At 46.2% G+C, this 24,169-nt stretch overlaps 1 protein-coding gene across 2 annotated transcripts in view; it reads right to left on the reverse strand.

The window, feature by feature from the left end:
- NID2 (nidogen 2) overlaps window positions 1-24,169 on the reverse strand; it is a 61,562-nt gene that overhangs the window by 17,412 nt on the left and 19,981 nt on the right. For both annotated transcript variants that reach the window (XM_032344219.1, XM_032344220.1), the window contains exons 5-11: window positions 16,969-17,118; window positions 16,283-16,528; window positions 14,932-15,132; window positions 13,247-13,477; window positions 3,548-3,691; window positions 2,705-2,833; window positions 1,722-1,865 (exon numbers count right to left, since the gene is read on the reverse strand). In XM_032344219.1, coding sequence (XP_032200110.1) covers window positions 1,722-1,865; window positions 2,705-2,833; window positions 3,548-3,691; window positions 13,247-13,477; window positions 14,932-15,132; window positions 16,283-16,528; window positions 16,969-17,118 — 1,245 coding nt within the window. The remainder of the gene's footprint in view (window positions 1-1,721; window positions 1,866-2,704; window positions 2,834-3,547; window positions 3,692-13,246; window positions 13,478-14,931; window positions 15,133-16,282; window positions 16,529-16,968; window positions 17,119-24,169) is intronic.

Consider the following 24,169-nt stretch of genomic DNA (forward strand, 5'->3'; position numbering starts at 1 on the left):
CCCTGCTTCTCCATCTCCCTCTGCCCCTCCCTACCACTCGTGCTCTCCCTCTATCTTAAATAAATACATCTACAAAAACAAACAAACAAAAAATGACAAAATTTTACAAGAGCGGAAAAGGTATTATTACCACTGTGAGAAATAACAGAACAAGGAGGAGTTAGTGCCCCCCTATACCCTAACCCGCACACCTGTGGAGGCTGCCCTCTGTCTGTAGACTCCTAGGGTAGATGGAGCTCTTGGGCTGGTCAAGTGAGAGAAGCATCTGTGAATTCCAAATCTCCCTTAGTCTAACTGGAGAAACCCTTGAGCTCTAAAGCAGGGGGTGTTTTTGGCAGGGGGGCGGGGGGAAGAAAACCAAATGGGGCTGAACTGAGCAAGGGCTTTGGGTCATTTCAGTATAAATTGTGTTTTTTAAGAAAACCCTACAGCAGAGCTTATGTACAACAGAAGTGGGAACATTAAAGAGCCAATTCAGATAATACCGAATGGCCCATCACATCTGGGAGGGAGAGAACGGCTGTGCTGCCCGACACGTTTGTTCTGTCCGTAACATATGGCTTCCGTCTGCTGGTTCAGGCAGCCCCTCCACTGAAAACTGAAGGGAAGAGGAATGGGAGGAGGATGAGAAGCAAACATCTGGTAAGAACGGGGGTGGGGGAGGGGGGAGAGATGGTATTTAAGCAGCTGTAAAGCTCCCGGAAGTTACACAGCTGTTCCAGCAAATCAGCTCAGGGTGCCCAGGTGTACGGTGGCCTGGCCAATGCAAGCAGCGATTTGAAGAAAGGGGGAAAGTCTGTGCCCCAGGTTTATCCCCAGACCCTTTCCCCACCATTCTCTCGCTCCCAGTGTCTCATTTTACTGACAGCATGAAATTGAGTTTCAATTCCATCACGTCACTGCATACATTCTGAAAACCTTTAACGGATTATGTAGATTTGCTGAATAATCTCTATATCAAAGTACTATTAATCCCGGTTTCACGGACATTTATACCCAGAAAATTATACCTAGTTTATAAAAAAAATTATACCTAGTTTAGTAACAACCTCATGCATCATTATTATTAGCTAACCAATTTAAATTTTAAGTTAGTCCTGCATTTCAGGTTAGTGATTTATATCAAGCCTTAACCATCTTAAATGTCTTTAGATTTCTGGGAAAAAAGTTGTAAGTGCTTAGATATGCATTCCTACTCTTTTATAATGGTCGAGTTCTTTCACTCTTTCCTCCTCCCCCCTCCCACCAGGGAGAGAAGAGGGTGGGAAAAAATTAGAGGGAAAGCATTGCATGTATGTTTAGAGACTGCTTAAAATACCACTTCAGCCAGTGGAATAGCAACTAAAAGTCAGGCCTGACTGAAGTGCCAGATTAAGCCATTAACCAAAGACACTGAAGGATGGAGACTTCCGGACAGGTGAGTGGGTTTTCCCAAAGTTCCTGCAGCCTACACTAGCTCCCAGGAACAGGAGGTTACAAGCTGGTGGTGGCTTCCTAGCGCTCCAGGACAGCCATATATGCTCAACAATCTAGTCTAAGGGAAAACACCCTTGGCTCTGCTTTCTGACTCAAAGGACAGCTTTTCTCTTGCCCTTCAAACAATACCAAGGCTGTGTGAGTTGAGGAAGAGACCTTTTTGAGAAGGGTTCCAGCAATGTGGGGATGTTGCATCCACGGCGACTGTCTAGAGTCACTGAGGCTGACAACCCACAGGTACTCACCAGTACACTGGTGCCCGTTGCCTGTGTAACCAGGAAGGCAGGCGCAGCTGAACGTGCTGCCTCCATGGGAAATGCACCGAGCCTGGCCAGCGGGGGCACAGGAATGACTGCCATCCTCACAGGGGTTGGGAGGGGGACTGATCACTGAAAAGAGAAGAAGGCAAGAACATCCAAGAGTTCAGACCTGCGAATGAGTGAGACTTGACCCTCACAGTGTGATCCCCACACCAATAGCATCAGGACATCTGAGGGCTTACATCCCAGAGCCAGTAAAGCAGAATCTGACTTTGAACAAGACCCCAAGATAATCTGTAGGCTTCTTTAAGTTTGAGAAGCACTACTCTGGGTTTGTGGTTAAAACACTAGGTATGAGGTCAGTCATTAAAATAGCCCTTGATTAAAGTTTGTAACTCACCAGAGTTACACACACACAGTTTCTATGATCATGGTTACTTTTCCATCCCACTGGGTTAAAAAGTGTATTTTCTCTATCATCTTCTGGCTCTACCAGTGGGATGAATCTGGAATCCTAGTTATTTTGAATCTACTTTTAGATCCAAAGATTTCTTTTTCTTTACCCTAGAAAGATTCGATTTATTACAGAGGGAGATCTATAGCTGGGCACATGGAAAAAGCATCTTTGAATTCTAATCCATTCCATTTAAATTTGAGAACTATTTTACTTCTATCTAGAATTGGTGGTATTAGAGGTTCAGAGTCTAGTTACATGATTGGGCCAAATACCAAGACAAATGGGAATCCCAACTGGATGAACATCTTCTAGTAACTCAATACCAAATTATCTATTTAGGGAAAAACAACAACACAGGGCTGAACTGATCCCTAGCTTTGGATGATTTCAAAGTAAACTGTGTTCTAAACCCATATGGAAGAACTCCTGTAGGTCGGAGAAGAAACACTAAAGAATCAAAGAGCAACGTTCAGCGCCATGTTGGCCAAAGAGATAGCGTCCTAGCACTCACAGGTGCAAGTGTGCCCGTCATCTGCGAACTCATAACCACTCCGGCATTCACACCTATAGCTTCCCAGCAAGTTGATACACACGGAGTTGGGGCCACAGCGATGGAAGCCAGTTGCACACTCATTTACATCTAAGAAGAAATAAGGACAGAAAAGTACTGTTTAAATCAAAGGTTCCCCAAGTGGGCAGGTCTAAAAACCCAATGTTTTCTCACTGCCATGAAGCGCCAACAGAACAAATAAATTAGTGTGTCTTGGGGGGGGAAGGGTAGTCAAAATGTAGTATTTCTAAGCATCAAACATGAATGCATGTTGTAGGTTATAATCTTTATTTGAAGTCATTCAAGTTAAGTCACAGGGAAAATAATTGAATATTCTGAGAAGTCTCTGAACAGTAAAAAATAAAACCCACTCAACATTTAAAAGAAAAACACACTAACAATTCTTCTTTCAGAAATGTAAAGGAATTTCTATAGCTTGTGGGGAAAAGGCCTTTCATGGGTGAAAGGAACATAAGGTCTGAAACCTAAAGATAACCAGAAAACATACGTTTTAGTAAATATAAGAAACACTTGCTACAGGGTTAAAATGACCAAACTTGAGAGCTCAAAATATGCAGGAATTGCAATACGTGTCTCCTTTTCCCAGTCCCAGCCTCAAATACCCACCTCCCAACTATCCTCTCAACTCTAACTAGAATATGCTTTAGTGTTGAAATAAGAGATTTAGGTTAACAGCTGCTAAACGTGTCTGGTGCATCAGCGAAGACCCTTAAACAGACACGCCAGGCTTTGGTAACACAGAGCTGGAGGAGCCCGAGAACAGACAGAGCCCACACAACTTACCCACACAGTTGCGTCCATCTCCCTGGTACCCAGAGGCACACTCGCAGGTGTAGTCTACCCCTGCCCCTGGATGGCACTGAGCCCTCATGTCACATGTGTGTCTCCCGTCGTAGCAAGGATTCACGAGGACGGGGTCTGAGTCCCCTGCATGGGTAGAGAGGAAATAGATCACACAAGCACAATGTGGTTGTTATAAAGAGAACGGCATGGTCAGGAGATCAAGGACTCCTCGGGATTGACCGCATACTCCTCTCTTTGTGGGGGGCCACCTGGAGACCTTGCTAAAATACTAATACCCCAAGCTGAGCTGGATTATTTAAGTTGCAGTATTAAATTCAAGATTGGCCTACCCTACAGACAACTAACCTTTTCTTGCTTACAGTAGGCTTGTGTCCAGGGAATAAAAACATCCCAATACACGGCATAATTTTATTGTAAAGCGCTCTCACTGGATCACCTCGTGTGATTCTCAGGATGACTTTGTGAGGGGCGATCATTCGCCCCAATCGGTAATTTTTGCAGAGAGGTGAGAGACATCAGAAAAATTGCCCCAGCTCACAAAGCCAAGAAGTGGTACAGCAAGAGCTCATACCCCAAATTTCTGCCTCGACACTGGGCAGTCTCTCACTAAAATTCACTAATTCCTAAGTCAAAATTTAATAACTGGGAAAACCTTGCTTTTTTAAGATTGGGAAGACTAAAGAGGAATGATTTTTGCGGTATTACTTAATAGGATTAACCTGGCCACAGACCCATCCATTCACTAGGTAGAGAAATGCTCAATATCTGAAACGTTCCCTAGAGAGTTTTGTTTCTGGATAGAACACAATAGTAATGCTCATTGTAAACAGGCACTGTTCTAAAACCTTTACATATACCATCCCTTTAAATCTTCTTTTTTTTTTTTTTTTTAAAGATTTTATTTATTTATTTGACAGACGGAGATCACAAGCAGGCAGAGAGGCAGGCAGAGAGAGAGGAGGAAGCAGGCTCCCGCTGAGCGGAGAGCCCCATGCGGGGCTCGATCCCAGGACTCTGAGATCATGACCTGAGCCGAAGGCAGTGGCTTAACCCACTGAGCCACCCAGGCGCCCCCCCTTTAAATCTTCTTGACTACACTGTGAGGCAGGTATTAATATCTTCATTTTTACTACAGCACAGAGAGGCCATGTAACCTGGCAAAGGTCACACAGTCAGAAGCAGCTGGAGCAGGGATAAAAAGCCAGGCTCTCTGTGCTTGCCACCACTTTGCTAAGCCACCACCAAAGGAAGTTCATAAAGTTAGCTAAGCCAAGGGCACAGAGATAATGTGGGAAAGAACCCCAGACACAATGAATCCGTTAACTCTGGGCACTTCCATTCACTCCTCTGATTCCTCAGATGTAAAATAGAAATAGAGAAATAAAGATAATACTTAAATCTGCTACAACTGAAGAAAATAAAGAAAACCTGACATAATATATGTAAAAGACAATCCTCCCTCTTCCTCCTCCTGCACCCCCCCACCACTGTGGACAGGCCTACCCAGTCCCCAGGGATGACGTTCCTCCTTCCTCCTCAGTGGGACCCCTGCTCATCCTCACTTGGTTTCAGCTTTGTCTCAGTCCCTAGAATTAATTCTGATCTTAGATCTAAAAGATTTCAAGAGCTTTACCCAAACCTCCCAGGCTTCATGTCAAGCCATCCTGGCTACCAATGGGGCTTTGTCTGTGATAACTTGAGCTTCTGCCTTGGATTTCTGCCTGTGCCCCGGTCCCTATCTTGACAGCCAGCTCAGCAGACCCCAAGCCCTACCTCGCTCTCAGCTGCTCTCACAGCACCACAGACCAGCATCTTGGCATCAGTAGACATGGTGACATTGCCACGTACTTTAACTTCCTAGTACCACTTTCTCCTGGATTCCCTCTCATTTCTCTCTATCTCACCCACATCTCCTCACCCCTCTTACCTCAGGCAGTTGGGCCTTTTCCAAGTAACTCCTAGTCTAGACCCAAGGGCTTGCTGCTATCACATGCCCCAGACCAGATTCCCCCCAACCCCGTCTTTCAGGAGGTCCAGCACCACTTGCCCCACTGCCCCCATGGACACTTCCAATATTCTGTGTTAGTCTGCTATGAACTGGGATGCCTTGGCTGAGTCTCCAAAGGGACCTCCTTGCATTCTGGTAAATTCCTCCCATTGCTTTAGAAAAAAAAACCGCACCGCGTGTTCTTGCAGGGGAATATTCTTATTCCCATATTGTGGCCTAAAAAGAAATAAAGGAGGGCCACCAGCTTATTCTTGGATTGCCTCGGTGATGCTGGCTAGAGTAGGTTACAGAATCTTTGCCAAGAAAAAAAGACTAACAAATGGCTCTGGCACTTTTTAAACTTGACGAACTTCAGTAGGTCACCGTGAGCCTAGCTTCGCATAGCAAACAGACACCCTTGTGTGTTCCCCGTTCTTCCCTCTGCATTTCCTTGTGGACAGGATGGAAGCACAAGGCTGGGGTTACAGGGCAGTACAGACCAAGTCCCTGAGACAGTCGCCAGCACGGTTAGAGCTAAGAACAGTAAGGTCGTGTCCTCACTGAAGGCCTGATGCAAGACAATACTGACTTCTCCATTTTAGGAGAAGATTCTGTATAAAATGCCAGGCCTACCCAGCCGAAGGAGGAAGGGTGCTCTGGCATGTGTTTGTTTGTACACACGAACGCTCGACCTCCTTGCTCAGCACTTTCCAGCATCTGATTTACACGGCAGCACATTCGGGCAAAGATGAGTAAGCGTGCAGAGATGTCGAGAGCAGACCACCCGGCCAGGCACGCAAAACCTGCAGTGCAGAGGTGGACTTTCCAAACTGGACGGGATACCCCGGCCCACCTGAAACTGAGGCCAAAAGGGGTCCATAATTACAGGACACTGATTGAAAATATATGTCACTGACAAGATGGGCCACATAATTCACAGAGCCCAGTGCAGGACGAAGATTGGGAAGCCTCTTGCTCCAAAATTAAGAGTCTCAGGAGGACAGCAGCTGAACATTAAACCCTTCTGGGCACAGGCTCTGTTCACGGAATTTGGTTTCCAAAACCCTTGTTTTAGAAATACATTTCTGGGGTGCCTGGGTGGCTCAGTGAGTTAAGTGACTGCCTTCAGCTCAGCTCATGGTTCCAGGATCCTGGGATCGAGACCTGCATCAGGCTCCCTGCTCAGTGGAGCCTACTTCTCTCTCTCCCTCTGCCTGCCACTCTGCCTGCTTGTGATCTCTATCAAATAAATAAATAAAATCTTTAAAAATATACTAAAGCCACATGGCTGTGCCTTCTCTACAGCATGTTGGATTTTTCCTCTTACAGCAAGGACAACGGCAACCTCCTCATGACGAGTTCCATTTCACCCTCACCCTCTCCAACAGCTTGACTCCCTGCCAGGAGATCTGGAACTAATTTACTCATTTAATCAAGAGGAAAAAGAATGGTTTTCCTTCAAGGGACAATCTGTTCCACTTCCCCACGTGACCCTTGGCCCAGTCTCCTCAACTCGCCAGAAGGAGCCCTGAAGTGGGCGCAAGGGTGTCCCATTCTAGAGGCCAGGAGAGACCGCTGACCCACAGCTGAAGTGCAAACACTTGGCGAGGTGTGGGGGCCGCAACTGGGGAGCCAGCCAGGCCCCAGGCTCTGATGTCTCAAGGGGCAGATACAGACCCAACAGCGCGGCCTCCCCAGCCCTGGGAAACCACGAGTGCCCCCATCAGTGGGGAGGCCATGCTGTGTCCCAGATGTCCCAGCCTGACCGTCACTCCCCCTAGAAAGAGGGAAACCCTCAAGATGACACTGCTTTGCGTGGAGGGTGGGGGAGAGAGGTGCAGGGGTAAGGGGGCGAAGTTTCATTTTGTCGTTTGCCCCCCCACACACCCGTTTTTCTCCTGTTCAGGAAGCATAAACCATATTGCAATTTTCTATAGGGGTGAATGCAACAGGGTACAAAACCCACAGGGTTAAATAAAACACACATTCCCTCTTGAAATTTGGCCCAAGTTTTGAGGCTGTCCTGGGCCAGCAGAGTCCATGTGGGAATGCAGTGCCAGGCAAGGGGATGGAGTGGGTTCTGGAGCTGGTGCCCGGGACTGGGTTCCAGCTGGCCACTTTATAGCTATGACTAGGCAAATTACTTCATGTCTATACTTCAGTCTTTATAAAATGGGGGATGATGATCCCCCTACTTGATGAGGGGTTGTGTGTGACTAAAAGAGCTAGGTCATGAAAGTACTCAGAACAGGAGTGGGCACCAAGAAAGCTATCCTTTGCTAGTGTTAGGATCTGACTTGCATGGAAAGGAAAATCACATAAACTTCTAAAGACAAATTAGCAGCTTTGTACCTACAGTTTGCTGGCATGCTTTCTGTTACTCCTATCTGGTCAGTCTCCAGGAAAAATACATCCAGAGATTTATCTTTTCCCTACATGATTCTAGAATCAGAGTGGGATTCCTTGGCCCGAGGAGGCTTCTTCTCTAACCTTTGATTTCACACATCAGACTCCTCACACTCAGCGAAGGGCAGAAGGTTTTCCTTGGTTGTTTTTGTTCAAGTCTTTTCTTGAGAAAGAGGCAATAATCTTTTTCCTTCTTCCAAGGTATTTTTCTTTAAAACCAACTGACACTTTCATGCTATTAATTCAATACCTTATAATCCTTGGGCACCCAATGCCTGCACCCCCAAGCAAGTTTCCTGAAACCAAACCACCACCCACCCCGCACCAGCAAGCTCAGATTCATATTTCAAGTCATCCCTGTGTTCTTGAAGAGTCCAGGCCTCTGGCCTTAATCTCGGTACCACATTGCTGAAGTGACCGAAACCTGAGCAGGAGGAGGCTTCTGGAGCCCTCCTCTCCCATGCTGAGTCCTAGAATCACCTCTCAGAGGCACCAATGTGGGCCTCAACTGTATCAATATGGAGCCACATGTGGGAGACCCTCGCTTTTCTCCTCCTGTGCCCCCACATTCTAGGGGGAAGCACTAGCTACTGGCTTTCAGAATTAAAACATCCCTTGTGAGCACCTGGATGGCTCAGTCAATTAAGCGTCTGCCTTCAGCTCAGGTCATGATCTCAGGGTCCTGGGATCGAGTCCCACCATCGGGCTCTCTACTCAGCTGAGAGTCCGCTCTCCCTCTCACTCTCCTTCTGTTCATGTTCTCGCTCTCAAAAAATTAAATATAAATACATAAATAAATTAATAAATCCCCTTCATCTGATAACTTCCTCCCTGCTAGGGTTCTTGGACTTTGCAGGCTCATCTTCTAGCTCGCCTAAACATTTTTTTTTTTAATCTTTGTTTTTAAAGACCAGTTGGAGGTTTACAGAAAAACTGAGCAGAAAGTAAAGGTTCCATACCCTCCCCTTCCTCCAATTTGAAGTTCATTAGCTTCTTGTATTAGTGTGGTACCTTTATAACTGATAAACCAATATGGATATATTTTTATATAAAGTTTCTAGTTTATGTTAGGGCTCACTCTTTGTGTTACGCAGTTGTATAGGTTCGGGCAGATGTATAAAGACACGTGTCTACCATTCCAGCAGTATGCAGAATAGCTTCACTGTCCTAAAAATCCCATGCTCTCCCCCATTCACCCTACCTCCCTCCCCCTGAACTCCTGGCAACCACGGATCTTTTTATTCTCTGTAGTTTCACTTTCCCTAGAATGTTCCATACAGTTGACCCTTGAACAATGTGAAGATTAAGCGTGCTGACCCCGTGCGTAGCTGAAAATCTAAGTAACTCTTGACTCCCCCCAAACCAATAGTCCATTGTTGACCAAAAGCCTTCCCAATAATACATATTTTGTGCATTACATGCATATAGTCTTATAATCAAGTAAGCTAAAGAAATGTTAAGAAAATACATTTTCAGTACTATATTGAAAAAATCCACATAGAAGTAACATGCCCAGTTCAGATGTGTTGTTCAAGGGTCACCTGTAGTTCAAACAACACTGAGGTAGCTTTTTCAGATTGACATCTTTCACTTAGCAATATGTGTTTCAGGTTCCTCACGTCCTTAATGCTTCATAAGCCTAGAACATTTTTACCATCCTATTTATCGAACTTCACAGGTATGGTTGATTCTAACTGAAGTTTGAGAAATACTGCTTTAGGTGTTTTCTTTTCCCCCTACAACTAATTTTTTTTTTTCCCAGTTAGGATAGAACTCACAAACCATATAATTCACACATCTAAAGTACAAAATTTGATGTTTTTTAGTATATCTACAGTGACACAACCATCACCCCTATCAATTTTAAAACATTTTAATCCCCCACAAAAGAAACTTGTACCCTTTGGCTATCCACTCCTTATCCTATTATTCCCCAGCCTGAGGCAACTACTAACCACTGTCTTTGTGCATTTGCCTCTTTTGGATATTTCCTTAAATAGAACCAAGCAGTATGTTGTCCTTGGTGACTAGTTACCTTCACTCAGGAAATTTTCAAAATTCATTCCTATCAGTATTTCATTCCTTTTTATGTGTTGATAATATTCCGCTGTATGGTTATAGGACATTTTAAAAATCCATTCACTGGGGCGCCTGGGTGGCTCAGTGGGTTAAGCCACTGCCTTCAGCTTGGGTCATGATCCCGAAGACCTGGGTTTGAGTCCCATATTGGGCTTCCCCTGCTCTGCAGGGAGCCTGCTTCTCCCTCCCTCTGCTTCACCCCCTGCTTGTGCTCTCTCTGTGTCAAATAAATAAAATCTTTTAAAAAATCCTCAAGAAATTAAAAATAGAACTTCCCTATGACCCTGCAATTGCACTCCTGGGTATCTACCCCAAAGATACAGATGTCGTGAAAAGAAGGGCCATCTGTACCCCAATGTTTATAGCAGCAATGGCCACGGTCGCCAAACTGTGGAAAGAACCAAGATGCCCTTCAATGGACGAATGGATAAAGAAGATGTGGTCCATATACACTATGGAGTATTATGCCTCCATCAGAAAGGATGAATACCCAGCTTTTGTAGCAACAGGGATGGGACTGGAAGAGATTATGCTGAGTGAAATAAGTCAAGCAGGGAGAGTCAATTATCATATGGTTTCACTTATTTGTGGAGCATAACAAATAGCATGGAGGACAAGGGGAGTTAGAGAGGAGAAGGGAGTTGGGGGAAACCGGAAGGGGAGGTGAACCATGAGAGACTATGGACTCTGAAAAACAATCTGAGGGGTCTGAAGTGGCGGGGGTGGTGGGAGGTTGGGGTACCAGGTGGTGGGTATTATAGAGGGCACAGAACGGATTGCATGGAGCACTGGGTGTGGTGAAAAAATAATGAATACTGTTATGCTGAAAATTAAAAAAAAATTAAAATTTAAATTTAAAAAAATCCATTTATCAATTGATGAACATTTGGGTTGTTTCTACATTTTAGCCATTCTGAATAATGCTGCCATGAACATTTGTGGACAAGTTTTTGTGGGGACATAAACTTTCATTTCTCTTGGTTATATAGTTAGGAGTAGAATTGCTCAAGGGGTAACTCTGAGTTTAACTTTGAGAAACTGCCGGACTGTTTTCCACAGGAGGCATACCATTTTGTAGTCCCCGCAATAGTGATTGAGGGTTTCATTTTTTCCACATCTTCTCCAATACTTGTTATTATCTGTTTTTTATTATAGCTATCCACATTCATGTAAAGTAGCATCATTTTGGTTTTGACAGTGTTTGCATTTTCTTGATGACTAATGATACCGAGCATCTTTTCACATGCTTTGGGTGTTTGTGTATCTGCTGACAAATGTTTTATCCAAATTTTTTCTTATTGTGTTGTAAGACTTCTTCATATATTCTAGATACAAGTCTCTTATTAAATAAAGGATTTTCAGGGGCACCTGGGTGGCTCAGTTGGTTAAGTGTCTGCCTTTGGCTCAGGTAATGATCCTGGGGTCCTGGGATCAGGTCTTGTGTCAGGCTCCCAGCTCAGCAGGGAGCCTGCTTCTCTCTCTCCCTCTGCACTTTTCCCCCCTGCTGGCGCTCACTGTCTCAAATAAAATCTTTACCAAAAAAGTGAGATTTTCAAATATTTTTATCCCATTCTGTGGGTTGTATGTTCACTTTGTTGATTAATACCCTCCAAAGCACAAAATTTTTAATTTTGGTGACACCCAATGTTTTCCTTCATTGCTTATCCTTTTGGTATCCTCTCTAAAGAGGCCATTGCCAAATATAGAATCACAAAAATTCATCCCTATATTTTTTTCTAAAATTTTAGCTAAATACATTAACATCTTTGACCCATTTTTGGTTACTTTTTGTATAGCGTATGAGATAGGGGTCCATCATCATTCTTTGGCTTATCCAGCTGTTCCAGAACCAGGTGTTAAAAACAAAAACAAAAACAAAAAAACCTACTCTCCTCACTGAACTGTTTTGGCAACTTTGTCAAAAACCAACAGATGGTAAAGGTGTTTATTTATGGATTCTCAATTCTATGCCATTGATCTGTAGATCCATTCTTATGCTAGGACTGCATGGCCTTCATTACTCTAAGTTTTGAAATTAGGAAGTGGAATTCCTCCAAATTTGTTCTTTTTCAGTATTGTTTTGGCTATTCTGGGTTCCTTAAATTTTAGGATCATTTTCTCAGTTTTTGCCAAAAAGCCAGCTAATAGGATTGTGCTGAATCTATAGGTCAATTTAGGAAGGCTTGCCATGTTAATACTAAGTCTTCTGATTCATAAATATGGAATTCGGTCTTCTTATTTTCTATTTATTTAGGCCTTAGTTTTTGTTTTTGTTTTTTTCCAAAAAATGCTTTATAGGTTTTAATGGAAAAAGTACCATACTTAGAATTTTTTTTTATTCCTAAACACTTTTGGGACCAGAATCATTTAAAATTTCCTGTTCAGTTTGCTCATTGTTACTGTATAGAAATACAAGAGCAATATACAAAACCCATAGCCTGCAACCTTGCTGATCTTACTAGTTCTAACAGTTCAATGAATTAGATTTGCTATGTATAAGATTACATCACAGGGGAACAGAGATAATTTTACCTCTTCCTCTCCAGTCTGGATGCCTTTTATTGTCTTGCCTAATTTCCCTGGGCTAAAACTTCCAATCCAGTGCTGAGCGGAAGTGGCAAGAGCGCATGTCCTTGTCTTATTCCTTATCTTTGAGGAAAAGCATCCAATCTCTCCTCCTCGAGCACGATGTTAACTTGGGTTTTTCTTACATGCAGTTCGTTTTGTTTTTCCAGGCACTGGCTCGCTCTATCTCTCTCTCTCTTTTGGCTCTGTCTTACCTTGACTTGGTGAAATCTGTCTCCTCTAAATTCTAGCTAAAATGTCACTTTCCAGTGACCTCTTCCCTAAACCTCCAGACTAGGCTCCTAGTAACTTGTTCTCATGACAACTGTAACAAATACTCGTCAGCATCATTTTCCCTCCTGACTTGGCCTCACCTTGTTCACGGGTGTCTCCCCACCACAGACCGGCACAACTACAGACCAGCTTCACATGTTGTACTCTAATTCATTTGGCAGGGACACTGTTCTACCTCTGTCTCCACCTCCACGATGAGACCCCTACTTTATTCATCTTACCTTCTGCACCTCACAGAGCTTGGCACTCAGTAACCCTTTGGAACCTCTGTGAATCATTCTGAGGTGCCTCAAAAACAAAGAAATGTTAGATTCCATTTTTGCCCAGAACAACAGAAGGAAACATACCTTCAACTGGGCCAATCTGATTGGTCACAGCGAATCTAAGCACCCTTTCTTCATCCGTGTACAAGGTAAAGACCCGGTCCACGTTCAGCTGCTGGGTGGCGGGGACGGCCAGGTGTCTGGGGGCGTGTCTGCAGGCCTCATAAGTGATGTTCTGGTAGATGCGGTAGGACCGTGTTTGGTTGATGGCACCAGAGGTGAGCGAGTAGTCTCTGGAACTTGTGGAGGTCACAGCTGCAAAAGATATTAGCCCAACTGGTAAGTGTTTTTTTTGTTTTGGTTTTTGTTTGTTTGTTTGTTTGTTTTTTATGAACTTGTTTCCAATTTTTTTTTTAAGATTTCATTTATTTATTTGACAGAGAGAGATCACAAGTAGGCAGAGAGGCAGGCAGAGAGAAAGAGGGGGAAGCAGGCTCCCCGCTGAGCAGAGAGCCCGATGTGGGGCTCGATCCCAAGACTCCGGGACCATGACCCGAGATTTTTTTTCCTGTAGAGTTTTTCATCTAATGCCTAGAGCACGCTCCTTTGGGAAATTCCTGAGTTTATATGGAAAACCTGTGAGGCAATTCCAGGAATCTGAGCAGATGCAAAGCCAAAGTGTTGTCATTCCTGTCATTATTAGCAAGGAATTAATTCTGCTACTACACGCCAGCCACGCCAAGCGCTCTAAAGCATGGCCTTGTTCAAGCCTCATACCAACGAGGTGGGCTCTGTGACCATGTAGAGGGAGCCTTACAGAGGTCGGGAAGTAGCCTAAGACATGAGGCTAATGTGTGATAGAGCTGGACCAGGAACACAAGTCAGCCTGACTCCATACTTCACGTTTTCAATCGGTCCACACTCTAGATGACACAGGCGTGACTGCTCCCAACACTCTGAACTTAAGTCCGAAGGGTTCTGGGCAAAGGAAGGGGTTGTTTCTCTCAGTCTGTGTGGAGTTGGAAGCCCAGGCCAGTGCTCCGACCATCAGCTGTTCTGTTCACTGTCCGGGTCTCCACTGTCCCATTCTCCTCCCTTCCTCTCCTGCCCAGCTTCCAACTCTCACATCACAGGAGGAAAGGCACAGCTCAAAGCAGACTGTTCTGCTGCAGGACAGCAACCAGGCCTAAGCCAGCATCTTGCATCCAGAGCTGGTTTTCTAGAACTCATCAGGACTGACATGTATCAACCACAGAAGGCAAGGAGAAGAGATACTCTTGTGCTCATTCAGAAGAGGAGAAAATGGTCTCTTTGATGGTCAGTGACCTTATCCCTGTATATTTTCAACTACAGATCCGTGATATGAATGTCTATCCTCTGACTCTGAATCTAGCATTTGTTTACAACACTGTGAGGCATCTCATCTTCAAACAGGCTGAAACAAGGGTACAGGATGAGTAAAAATTCCAAAAATCCCTATTTTCCTATGGCCCAGATGGTTAAAAACTATATGTACTTAGACAAGCCCCACCCCCAGAGGTAAGGTCGCATTACCTTAGTCCCAGGATGGATGCTGGTATTCATCTGGGTAGCCAACACTTCTCACTTACACTGTGTATTTGATAAGAGTAATTAGAAGGATATGGGCCTCCTTTTATGTACCACACGCTGTCCTAAGGACATTCCATGTAATAACTCATCATCCTGACAACTATCCTGTACATTTCCTACTATCCCCATGCTATACGGTCACAACTGGTGATACATACCCGAGTCTGAGTAGTGGTAAATCTCCTTGTAGGGAGCTATGTGGACAGTGAAATTCGCTGGGATGTAAGGCAACTGGCCTTGAATGTCGGTCTTAATGCTCAGATAGTTCTCCGGGTCAAGTCCCTCAGCAGTCTGAGTGATTCGAACCCTCTCTTCTCCTGGGTAGAAAATAACTTCTATCTCATGTGTAAAGGAAGCACCTGGGGAAGAAGAAAGAATTCAGCACAGAGTCAGGATGAGCTGTAGCCTCTTCCAGCAATAACTAACCATGCACGCTTCTGAATTTCTACTGCTGTCGGAGATGGCGCCTAAGAAGAGTGTCTGGTTTCAAGACCAGGTACGATCAGCTGCTGATTTCAACGGTTCCCCAAATTTTCTATTTAACAGTGGTTTCATCCTGCCTCGTTTCATACCGCTTCTCCTTCTAACAGCTTGTTTTCTGTGAGAAGCTACTAGGAACATCTTGACCTTTCTCTTTGTAAGGCTGCCACATTTGAAAAACAAACAAGCACAAAGAACTTAGGACCCCCAGTTAAATTTTGATGTCAGATAAATGATGAATATATTTTAGTATATGAAGTCTCATACAATATTTGGCACATACTTTTACTAAGCTACTCAGATGATGATTGTTTTACTAAAAACTCGAGGAAAATCAAGATCCTCCAAACAGCTCTGGAGTCTGTAGCTGGAGGTGGGAGAAGAACTTTTCTCTCAGGACGTTCTCAGAGATGAAGACACATCCAGGAGGAAATAAGCCTTTTCAGGTAGGAAGGAAGGAGCCCCAAAGTATCCTCTACGCCCCTGCTATCAAAGGGTGTTTCCTTAGGCCCGCATGGGCATCTCTGGGGAGCTTCCTAGGAAACCAGAAGCACAGAGCCCACCCCGGGGCCCACAGAGCTAGAATTCCATCTTTTCACAAGGGCTGCAGGCCCTCTGTGTGCAGGTTAGAGTCTGAGAAGCACTGGTCTGCACCATTATTGGTCAGAGTGGTGGAGCTGAGAGGAGGAAGGACGTTTACTCACGAAGGAAACCCCTCTCCAGATGCCCTCTAATCACCTCTTGTGCATCAGTTGTTGGACAGAATCTGAGCCTAACAACTCAAGCAAACAAAGCCTGACAAACAAGCTTCAACCAATTTAGGTGAGAGGACCTACATGTTCCAAAGAGAGCCATCCTATTTCTCAGGAGAACGCGGAAGAACGTGTGGAAGACCAAACCGTTCCCAACTATTTCCTCACAGAAAACAAGACACCTGAGGTTCTGGAACGCAAAACAAACCAGTCCTCACTCAGACCAGAGCACGATGGCTGGTGACCAGCAGCCCCATCAAAGGCCTCTCCTACTCACCTGTGAAGCTGAAGCCGTTCTCCCAGCCAGGTTTTTGTAAAGCAAAGAGCCAGCCAAATAGGCCTCCGATCGGTATGAGCGGGAGAAGGGCTTGGGCGGCAGGCTGAGGGATGTGGCTGATGGCCGTGTAGGCTCTGCCGTCATTACCCACGATGTAAGCGTGCAGGTCCACGTCTGTGAATTGCACGGGTGTGTGGCCCACGAGGAGGTGGCCACTCACTTTCCCGTTGACCCGATGAGGTGCCCCTGAAAGAGAGCAAATACCATCAACTTGGATCTTCGATGCCCAGTTTGGTGATGGGTGCACAGAAAATTATTCCTCTCCCAATTCCCAAACTCAGTCTTTGGCCATTCTCATGATCTCGTAACTGACCGAATAACCGTCTAAATACAAAACAAACCTGTTTTCAATTTCTTTTCTCCCATCCTGCCCTTCTCCTGTCCACTTGGACTCTAATGAGCTGGCAAAAAGGAGGAAAGAATTCTGCCTAATCCTCAAGTTGGGAAAGGAGCCAAATGGGTTCATTTCTCAAACACTTATCCAGCACCTGCGAGTTGCCAGGACTTTGATTCATGCAGTGGAAATGCAGGGTCCAGATGCAGAGCTCACAGAGGCGGTCGCAAGCAAGCGAGCAGCAAAATATACACAGTGCAGCTCCCAGCCCGGCCAAGGGCTCACCCCTTACCTTCTGGGAGACAGTGCTTCCCATTTCCATAAAACCTGGACTGGCAGTGGCAGCAAAAGCCGGTGGCGTAGTCGGTGCAGAAGGCGTGCCGGGAGCACTGTCCATGGTGGTGTTCACAGGTTTCTTTGTTGGCAGCATTATACGTGAAGACTGGAAAGCAGAAACCAACTTGTGTTAAAAGGACTGATTCCAGCATCCTTGCTGTCAAGCTTCATTACGGACAGCACATCTGCTCTGTAAAATCAGCTTAAATGGTAACAAACAGACGGGTTTTTGATGTTTAAGAGTTACAAACAACATCCAGCCCAGGGGAATTAACTTGCTTGGTCTTCTGGCAAGGAAGACGGCTGACGGCTCCCGTCTGCTCTCAGTTCAGGGCTGGGAAGTGGGAGGAGGCTCACCCCTCTGGTGTGAGTGCAGGAACAGAAAAACCAACCAGGAAGCACGTGTTAGGCCAAACTGCCCAAAACGGCCGTCCTGTGGGTATACAGTGGTCAAATAGCAACAATTATATGTGGCTCGACCTGAGAGTAATGACCCTGACAAAAACGACCCCAAGAGGAAGACCAGAGAGAGAAATCATGAATGCGGTCTCAGGTCCAAGCACCGTCTTCTTCCAGGGGGGGACCCTGAACCTAGAGAGAACAGCTTGTAGCTTGTCTCACTGGGCAGGGAAGTAGGCTTTCTTTCTGAGAAGGGTCTTCAGGAGCACACACAAGGAAAGTCTATGGGGAGGGAGGGAAAAGGGGGAAGGGAAGAGGGGGATCCAGCTGGTAAATGCCCAGTGCCTGTGCAGGGTTTCCGGTGGCCAGTATGTCACAAGCAGATTGCCGCCCAGTATGAGAGTGGGGGCCACAATCACAGCTCTTCTAGGAGACCTGAGTAGACCAGTAGTGACTCCTTCCATCTTCCACTTATTCTCCCCATTGAAAAAAAAAAAGAGGGCCATCTGTACTACCAAGAAACAAAGAAACTGATTGGGGCAGATGCCATTGTCCGTAAAGGAAATGGCTAACAGAGTGGGGCATGGCTGGGGGTGCTAATGGAGAAGAGAGGGCTTTCTCTGGACACCAGGGATGATGCTAGTTCCGAGCATGGCCAGCAGGAAGAAAAGCAGCGGGGCACACCTGGCCTGAACCTCCCCTGGGGGAAGGAGTTGGGGGCCAGACTCCAGGCACACGGGGGCAAGAAGGGACAGCACAGAAGTCTAGCGCTGGACCCCGCTGTCGCTGTGAGGGGCCAGTTCCCAAGGAAGATTGATACCCTACTCCCGGCGAAACCCAGCTGGCAGCTGTGTTCCAGGTCTAGGTCTGAGGAGGAAACCTCCCTTCCAAGGGAGGAAAGATATAGCACCAGGTAACACCAGAGCCAGAGACGTATCAACCAATGAAAACAGAACAGTTACTATTTAAATAGTGCTTCCTCTATGCCAGATACTGCTCTATGAAATTCACTCAGGCTTTCAATTTGCATGCGAGCAGGGGCCATTTTCATTCCCTTTCTGCAGATGAACAAGCTGAAGCACAGATGAAAGGGACTTTTCTGAAGTCACCCAGGCAGTAGGTAGCAGAGTTGGAACTTGAACTCAGGAGGTCTGGCTCCAGATTTCTAATAGCTGCACTCCAGTGGAACCCCAGTACCTAGCCCCGGAGCAAGGTTAAGGACCTGATCAGGAGTTTGAGGTTATCAGCATAGGGTTTGGCAAGTCCGACATAAGGCATACTTTATAAATCAAGCCTAATGGTAGGAGGGAGCAGAGATGATCCTGACGGGGCTTACAGCATGCTGGGTGGGGGTGGGGTGGGGAGAGAGGCACAGGAGGAGCATTAACTTCTGGACAGTACTTGTCTGCTGCTTACAGATTCCTGAGAAAGCAGCAGACTGAGGGGTTGGTAAGACAGGTAGTACAGTCTCAAGCAGAACATCCGGAAGCATTGGGAGAATGAAATCAGGGACTCAAGCCCTGGTATATAGCGCCTTGATAACACAGCTGAAAAACTCCAGTTTGATAAAAATAGAAATTTAGGCATAACCCTGGACATTTTTTGATAAATAGGAAAGGGATATGGAACCCACATTCCCCTTTCGTCGCTCCCCCTCCAAAAAACCCCAGAATGGTGCATATAGACTCTCTTGTGAAAGAAATTCTATCACTGTCTACCATTGGTTTAAGAAGTCCAGAGGGATCCAGTTTGAGTAAAAGAAAACCAATGGCAGGAGGAGGGAAAAAAAAGAAAGAGGAAAAGGAAAGGAAAAAGAAACCAATGTATCTTGTCAGCCTCCTGTTTCTCCAACTCCGAAGATAACTGCTAAGTGTAAAGAAGCGAGTGTGGACAAACTCACATGCGGAGAGGTGCTCAGGCAGGACTTACCTCTAGAACAGGTGGGGAGGGCCGTAGCTGTGGGTGGAGGAGAACTGCAGGGGCCCCCAACCCTTAGAACTCAACCTTGGCCATGACTCAGGTGGTTCTGTGAAACCGTAGAAAGTCATGGTCTCTCTGTTCGCTCCTCTTTAAAACCAGGGTGACACTCTCTCACACCTCCGTTGCCAGAAATCACATTTTTTCTGAACACACTTCTAAGTACTAAGGTAAAGACGCAATCTGATACAGGTCTAAAGGGTAGTCATTTTCAGGTTAAGTCTAGTAAAAATAAAACCAAACTCTAAATACTGTTCTCCAGAATTAAAGAAATGGTGGGTTTATGGTATAGTCCCTCTATTTGTTATTTGGTGAAGACTTGTCCTTGCCCTCAGTCCCCATTGCAAGAGTGGGTCAATCGAACAGGGAGAGATGGGATGCAAGAAGACCACGGATAGGGCGGGTTAGGTTAATTTACCTACAAGGCGCAGGCATGGCTTTCCTATGGGCAAAAGGAGAGGAGCTCCGCGATGCAGCCAGCAACTTACAAAGGTGACTGGGCAAAAGTTTGAGCTGGTTGCCATATGGATTGCATTTTTCTCACAATATAGTGGTTAGGCTCCCATGAAAGGCCGTTAGGAAACTGAAACTCTAATTATGACAGGTTACTGGTTACTGGGAAGCTGGCTCAGGGACATTCATAAGCAGCTCTGTGGGATACTGCATTCTCAGGGTGGAGCTTATTGAGTTAAAAACAGAAGTTCAGCCTTCCAGCCTCATGACAGCCCATAGGGAAAGAAGATGAGTTTGCTCCTAACAGGGGGAAAACGGGCCCCCCTTACAATCCCTTTTTCCTGCCTGCCTTAAAACTTAAAACACACACTTAAAACTTAACAACATCGGCTTGTTGGGAAAGAGGTAAATGCCTGTTGCTCTTTTCTTTCATTTATTAATTCAGCAAATAATGGGAGCACCCCTATGGGCCTGGCTCTGACTTAGGAATTAGGGATGGAGCTGACAAACATTGTGTCCCAAAGCTCACATTCTCCTAGGCAGCAGTGAACAAACAGGTAAATTATTTAGTACAGAGGTTGTCATTAAGAGCTGTGCAGAATCTTAAATCAGGGAAGGTCAAGAGGGCTGACGGGGGAGGGGACTTTGCTCTTTAAAGCAGCGGATCAGGAAAGACCTTGGGAGAAGGTGACCTCCGGACATTGGCCTGGAGGCAGGGACAAGCAGGACCCAAGGGACATGGGAAGAGGAGCAGAGGCAGTGAGAGAAGCCCGGGGAGGTTCTGGCCAGTTGGCAGAGGGCCCTGTAGGTTAGGGGAAGGAGCTGGGCTTCAGTCTGAGGGAGAAGGGGAGCCACTGGGACATCCAGAGCAGAGGAGTGATGACATCGGACTTACGATACCTCGAGAATGAGCCAGTAAGCGGGTGCCCTGGCAGATGGAAGCGCTGTTGGAGAAAAGGGCCCGGAATATGGAATATTTTGAAGGAGCAGGCGGTGTTTGCTGATGGGTTGGATGGAGCCGATTAAGGGAGCAGGAAGGGGGAGAAAGCAATAGCGAGAGAGAAAGAGCCGTGAGAGAGGAGACAGAGCAGAGAGAAGTCCATGTGATGTTCACATCTTGGCAAGCTGCCATCCCCTGAGACAGGGACACCGTGGCAGAGCAGGTCTGGGAGCAATCCGTCCCAGCAAAGCTTGGAGGCGTCTGGGAAGTTTTGCCCCCCTCTGACAAGACCTACAGCCTCAGCAGGGGCCCATCCAACCACGCAGAAGCAGAGTTGCATTTCTCCGTGGATTGGGGAGGAGGGGCCAGTGCATCTGAATCACCTGGGGTGCCTGTTAAAAATGTCAGTTCCCAAGGTACACCTTAGTGCTACCGATTCACACTCCAGCAGCAGAGCCCGGGTATCCGCTCCTGAGCCACTCCCCTGGGGGGTTCTTATGCCCACTGATGATGATGTTCAGGACGTTGGTAACCCTTCCACTTCTGAGCTAGAGATGCTCATTAACGTAGTTAATGAATTTCATCTGACAGCAGCTCCTGGGATGTTGGGATTTCAGGGAACGCTTGCACATTCATTCCTGGCCAGCTGAGCAACAGGACTCAGGGCTTATTTCCACTTGGGCCCAGGTCCACAGCATGCAACGTGCAGATCCTTTAGTGGAGGAAGCCCAGAAGCCAGGTCCCTCCCCGGAGAAGAGGCAAAACTGGACCTAGAAATAGGATCCCACATGCAGCTATCAATCCCAGGCAAGGAAAGCCAGACTTCTGGCCAACAGGCCTTCTCAGATTTCTATGGGAAATGCAGATAGATCCAAAGCTGCTCGTCTGAAATCCCAGCTGGATGAGATGTGCGATAAGCGTATCCCAAAACCAAGTGGCAATTCAGTGATCATTTGTATGCTTCTTCGCAGCAGAATTTTGGATGTGTTTTCACACACTTCTTTCTATTCTGGTAAAGAGATATTATCTCCATTTTACAAAGGAGAAAACTAAGGCCGATGGAGATAAGATGGTTCTTCCGGCTCTAAATCCCATGATCTTTCCATTACTCCTGGCAGTACTCGGGTGTGGCCTTTGGAATCTGCAAGAGACCTGATTCTGGTTCGGAAGGTAAAAGAGGGGTGTGGAAATTGGTATTTTAAAGAAGGGCCCCAGGTGACTCAGATGTAAGGGGACTAGAGTCCACACTGAGAAATCATTTTTCTCCCATGGTCTCTGTCTTCTGAATTTCCCCACAAGCTTTCAGACCCTTCTGGGACCCACCTTCTGCCCGATAGCACCTGTCACAGAGACTGAGACAGTTGAGACCAGCCTACTGGCTTCTCGGGGCACAGCACGAGGGCGGAGGCCTGCCAGGTTTGAAGCACTCAGTTTGCAAAGGCTTTGTGAAGTGTGGTTACATAGTAGGTAAAGCAATCTTCACATGAGGACTTTTAAATCTCATTTCTTTTTCCATTTAATGCTTTTCTACTCTTTTCATAGCCTTAATAGAAAGAAAAAGATGGGGTGGGGATACATAAGAGAAAAGAAGCAAAGGCATGGCCGAAGTACTTGGGATTTGTCCTAATTGGGAGTTACTCATGAAAGCAAAAAACTCTACCCTAGATTTGATGTGTCTTTCAGTCTTCATTTTGCTGGCAACCTTTAAGTGCCTGTCTTCAGCCTTGGGCTGCCCTCCTTTGCTAAGGGCTCTGGCCCAGCCACGTGGAAGATGGAAGGGGGGCAGGCTCCAGGCACAGTGTAGGAGCACAGAGGGGACAGAGCGTGTCCAGCAGGGGGCTGCCCCTGGCAGCTGGAGCGACTTTTATTTTTAACAGCTTTTACTGCTCAAGAAAAGGACCCACATTTTCCCTGCAGGAAAGATCTTCCTAAGTTTCCCTGCCTTGAAGAATGATTGATTAGTCAGAAAAACCACATCCAACTTTGTAATGAAAAAACAGTGGCATGCTTTGCCACACACACGTGTGGGCGCGCGCGCGCATGTGTGTGTGTGTGTGTGTGTGTTTGTGTATAGCGATGCTGGTTGAGCAAATAATTATTAGAACCGTGACCCCAGCAGGTTCTCCCTTGCAGGTGTCTTCACGGGTATGGGAGCTATTGGTGTTCACAGATCCCAAACCACGTGGAGCTGGACCCTCAGGAAAGGCTTTCTCGTCTGGAAGCCTGGATGGGGAGGCAGAGCCTGCTCCAGTCCATCCCGGGATGGAAGCCACATGAGGAACACATTCCTGTAGCCTTTCCCAAAGCCAAAAGTAGGGTGGGACTAGAAGCCGCAGGGAAATTCCTGTGACACCCCGGGCTTTCCCGGCTCAGCTGCCATCTAAGGAGGAACACGAGGAAACCACAATGGAGTATGAAGAGGTTTTGAAAGCCAGTTGTCCCTCCCCTTCTCACTCACCATGCAGACGGAGGCAAGATGCTGCTCCTCACAGCACCACCTCCGCAGGTGTAAGGATACCTACGAGCTCTGGGTCATCATCCCTGCTCGCCACCCACAGGTGGTCCTTTCTGATTAGCTGTCGTCCTCGCCTTGCTCACCTGCTCCCTCAACTCTCTCCCTCTCTACATTTCCACAGTCGTTAGTCCTCTGTGTGGGCTGTTTCCCCAGCCCTCCTCCTCCATGAAGACTTCCCAGACTGCAGGGACACGTGGGGCTTCCCTCTACTGGTTAGCTCACAGCTTGGGCCAGTCCTTCCATGGCTTCCTAGCTTCTTAGACAAGTCACTCAGTATTTCCAGGCTTCAGCTCCTTCCTCTGTAGCATGGGAAGAATGACAGTATCTGCTTCATAAGGCAGTTCAGAAGATTGATGGTGACAGCACAAACTAAAGCCAAGGTCCCACTTTGCATCCCACCGGGAATTCAGGAAATGCCAGCCCAAACTTCTACTAGTGCCTTGGTCAGAGAAGGGCATGTGTCAGGTGCACAGAGAACTTTCTGGGTTGTCGATATGCTACTGGAGCTCCCTGGAGAAACAAGGCACCTCAGACAGAGAATGTCTGCATTTCCATTTTATTGCTGGTTATGTGCTCTATGAAAACAGAAGAAAGCAAATGATACACTTGAGGCCAGAACTGGAGTGTGGTTGGGACATTCTGGCGTGGTGTACACATTTTCTGAAAAGAATCTAGATTTCTCAACAACAAGAAAAGTCCATGGAAAGAGTCCCTAAGGGGAAAATTTTTTTTAAAAGAAAGGGAGAGATATTTGGGGGTTCTTTAACTAAATCTTAGTATCTTTGTTTGACAAGATGACTTCTAAGTTTAAAGGGGAAATTAAAATGTGTTGGACTTGGTGCTGCCCATATTCAATTTTAATTCTCACAGCTG

The sequence above is a fragment of the Mustela erminea genome, chromosome 5 (genome assembly GCF_009829155.1).
Source record: "Mustela erminea isolate mMusErm1 chromosome 5, mMusErm1.Pri, whole genome shotgun sequence".
In the NCBI taxonomy this organism is placed as follows: domain Eukaryota; kingdom Metazoa; phylum Chordata; class Mammalia; order Carnivora; family Mustelidae; genus Mustela; species Mustela erminea.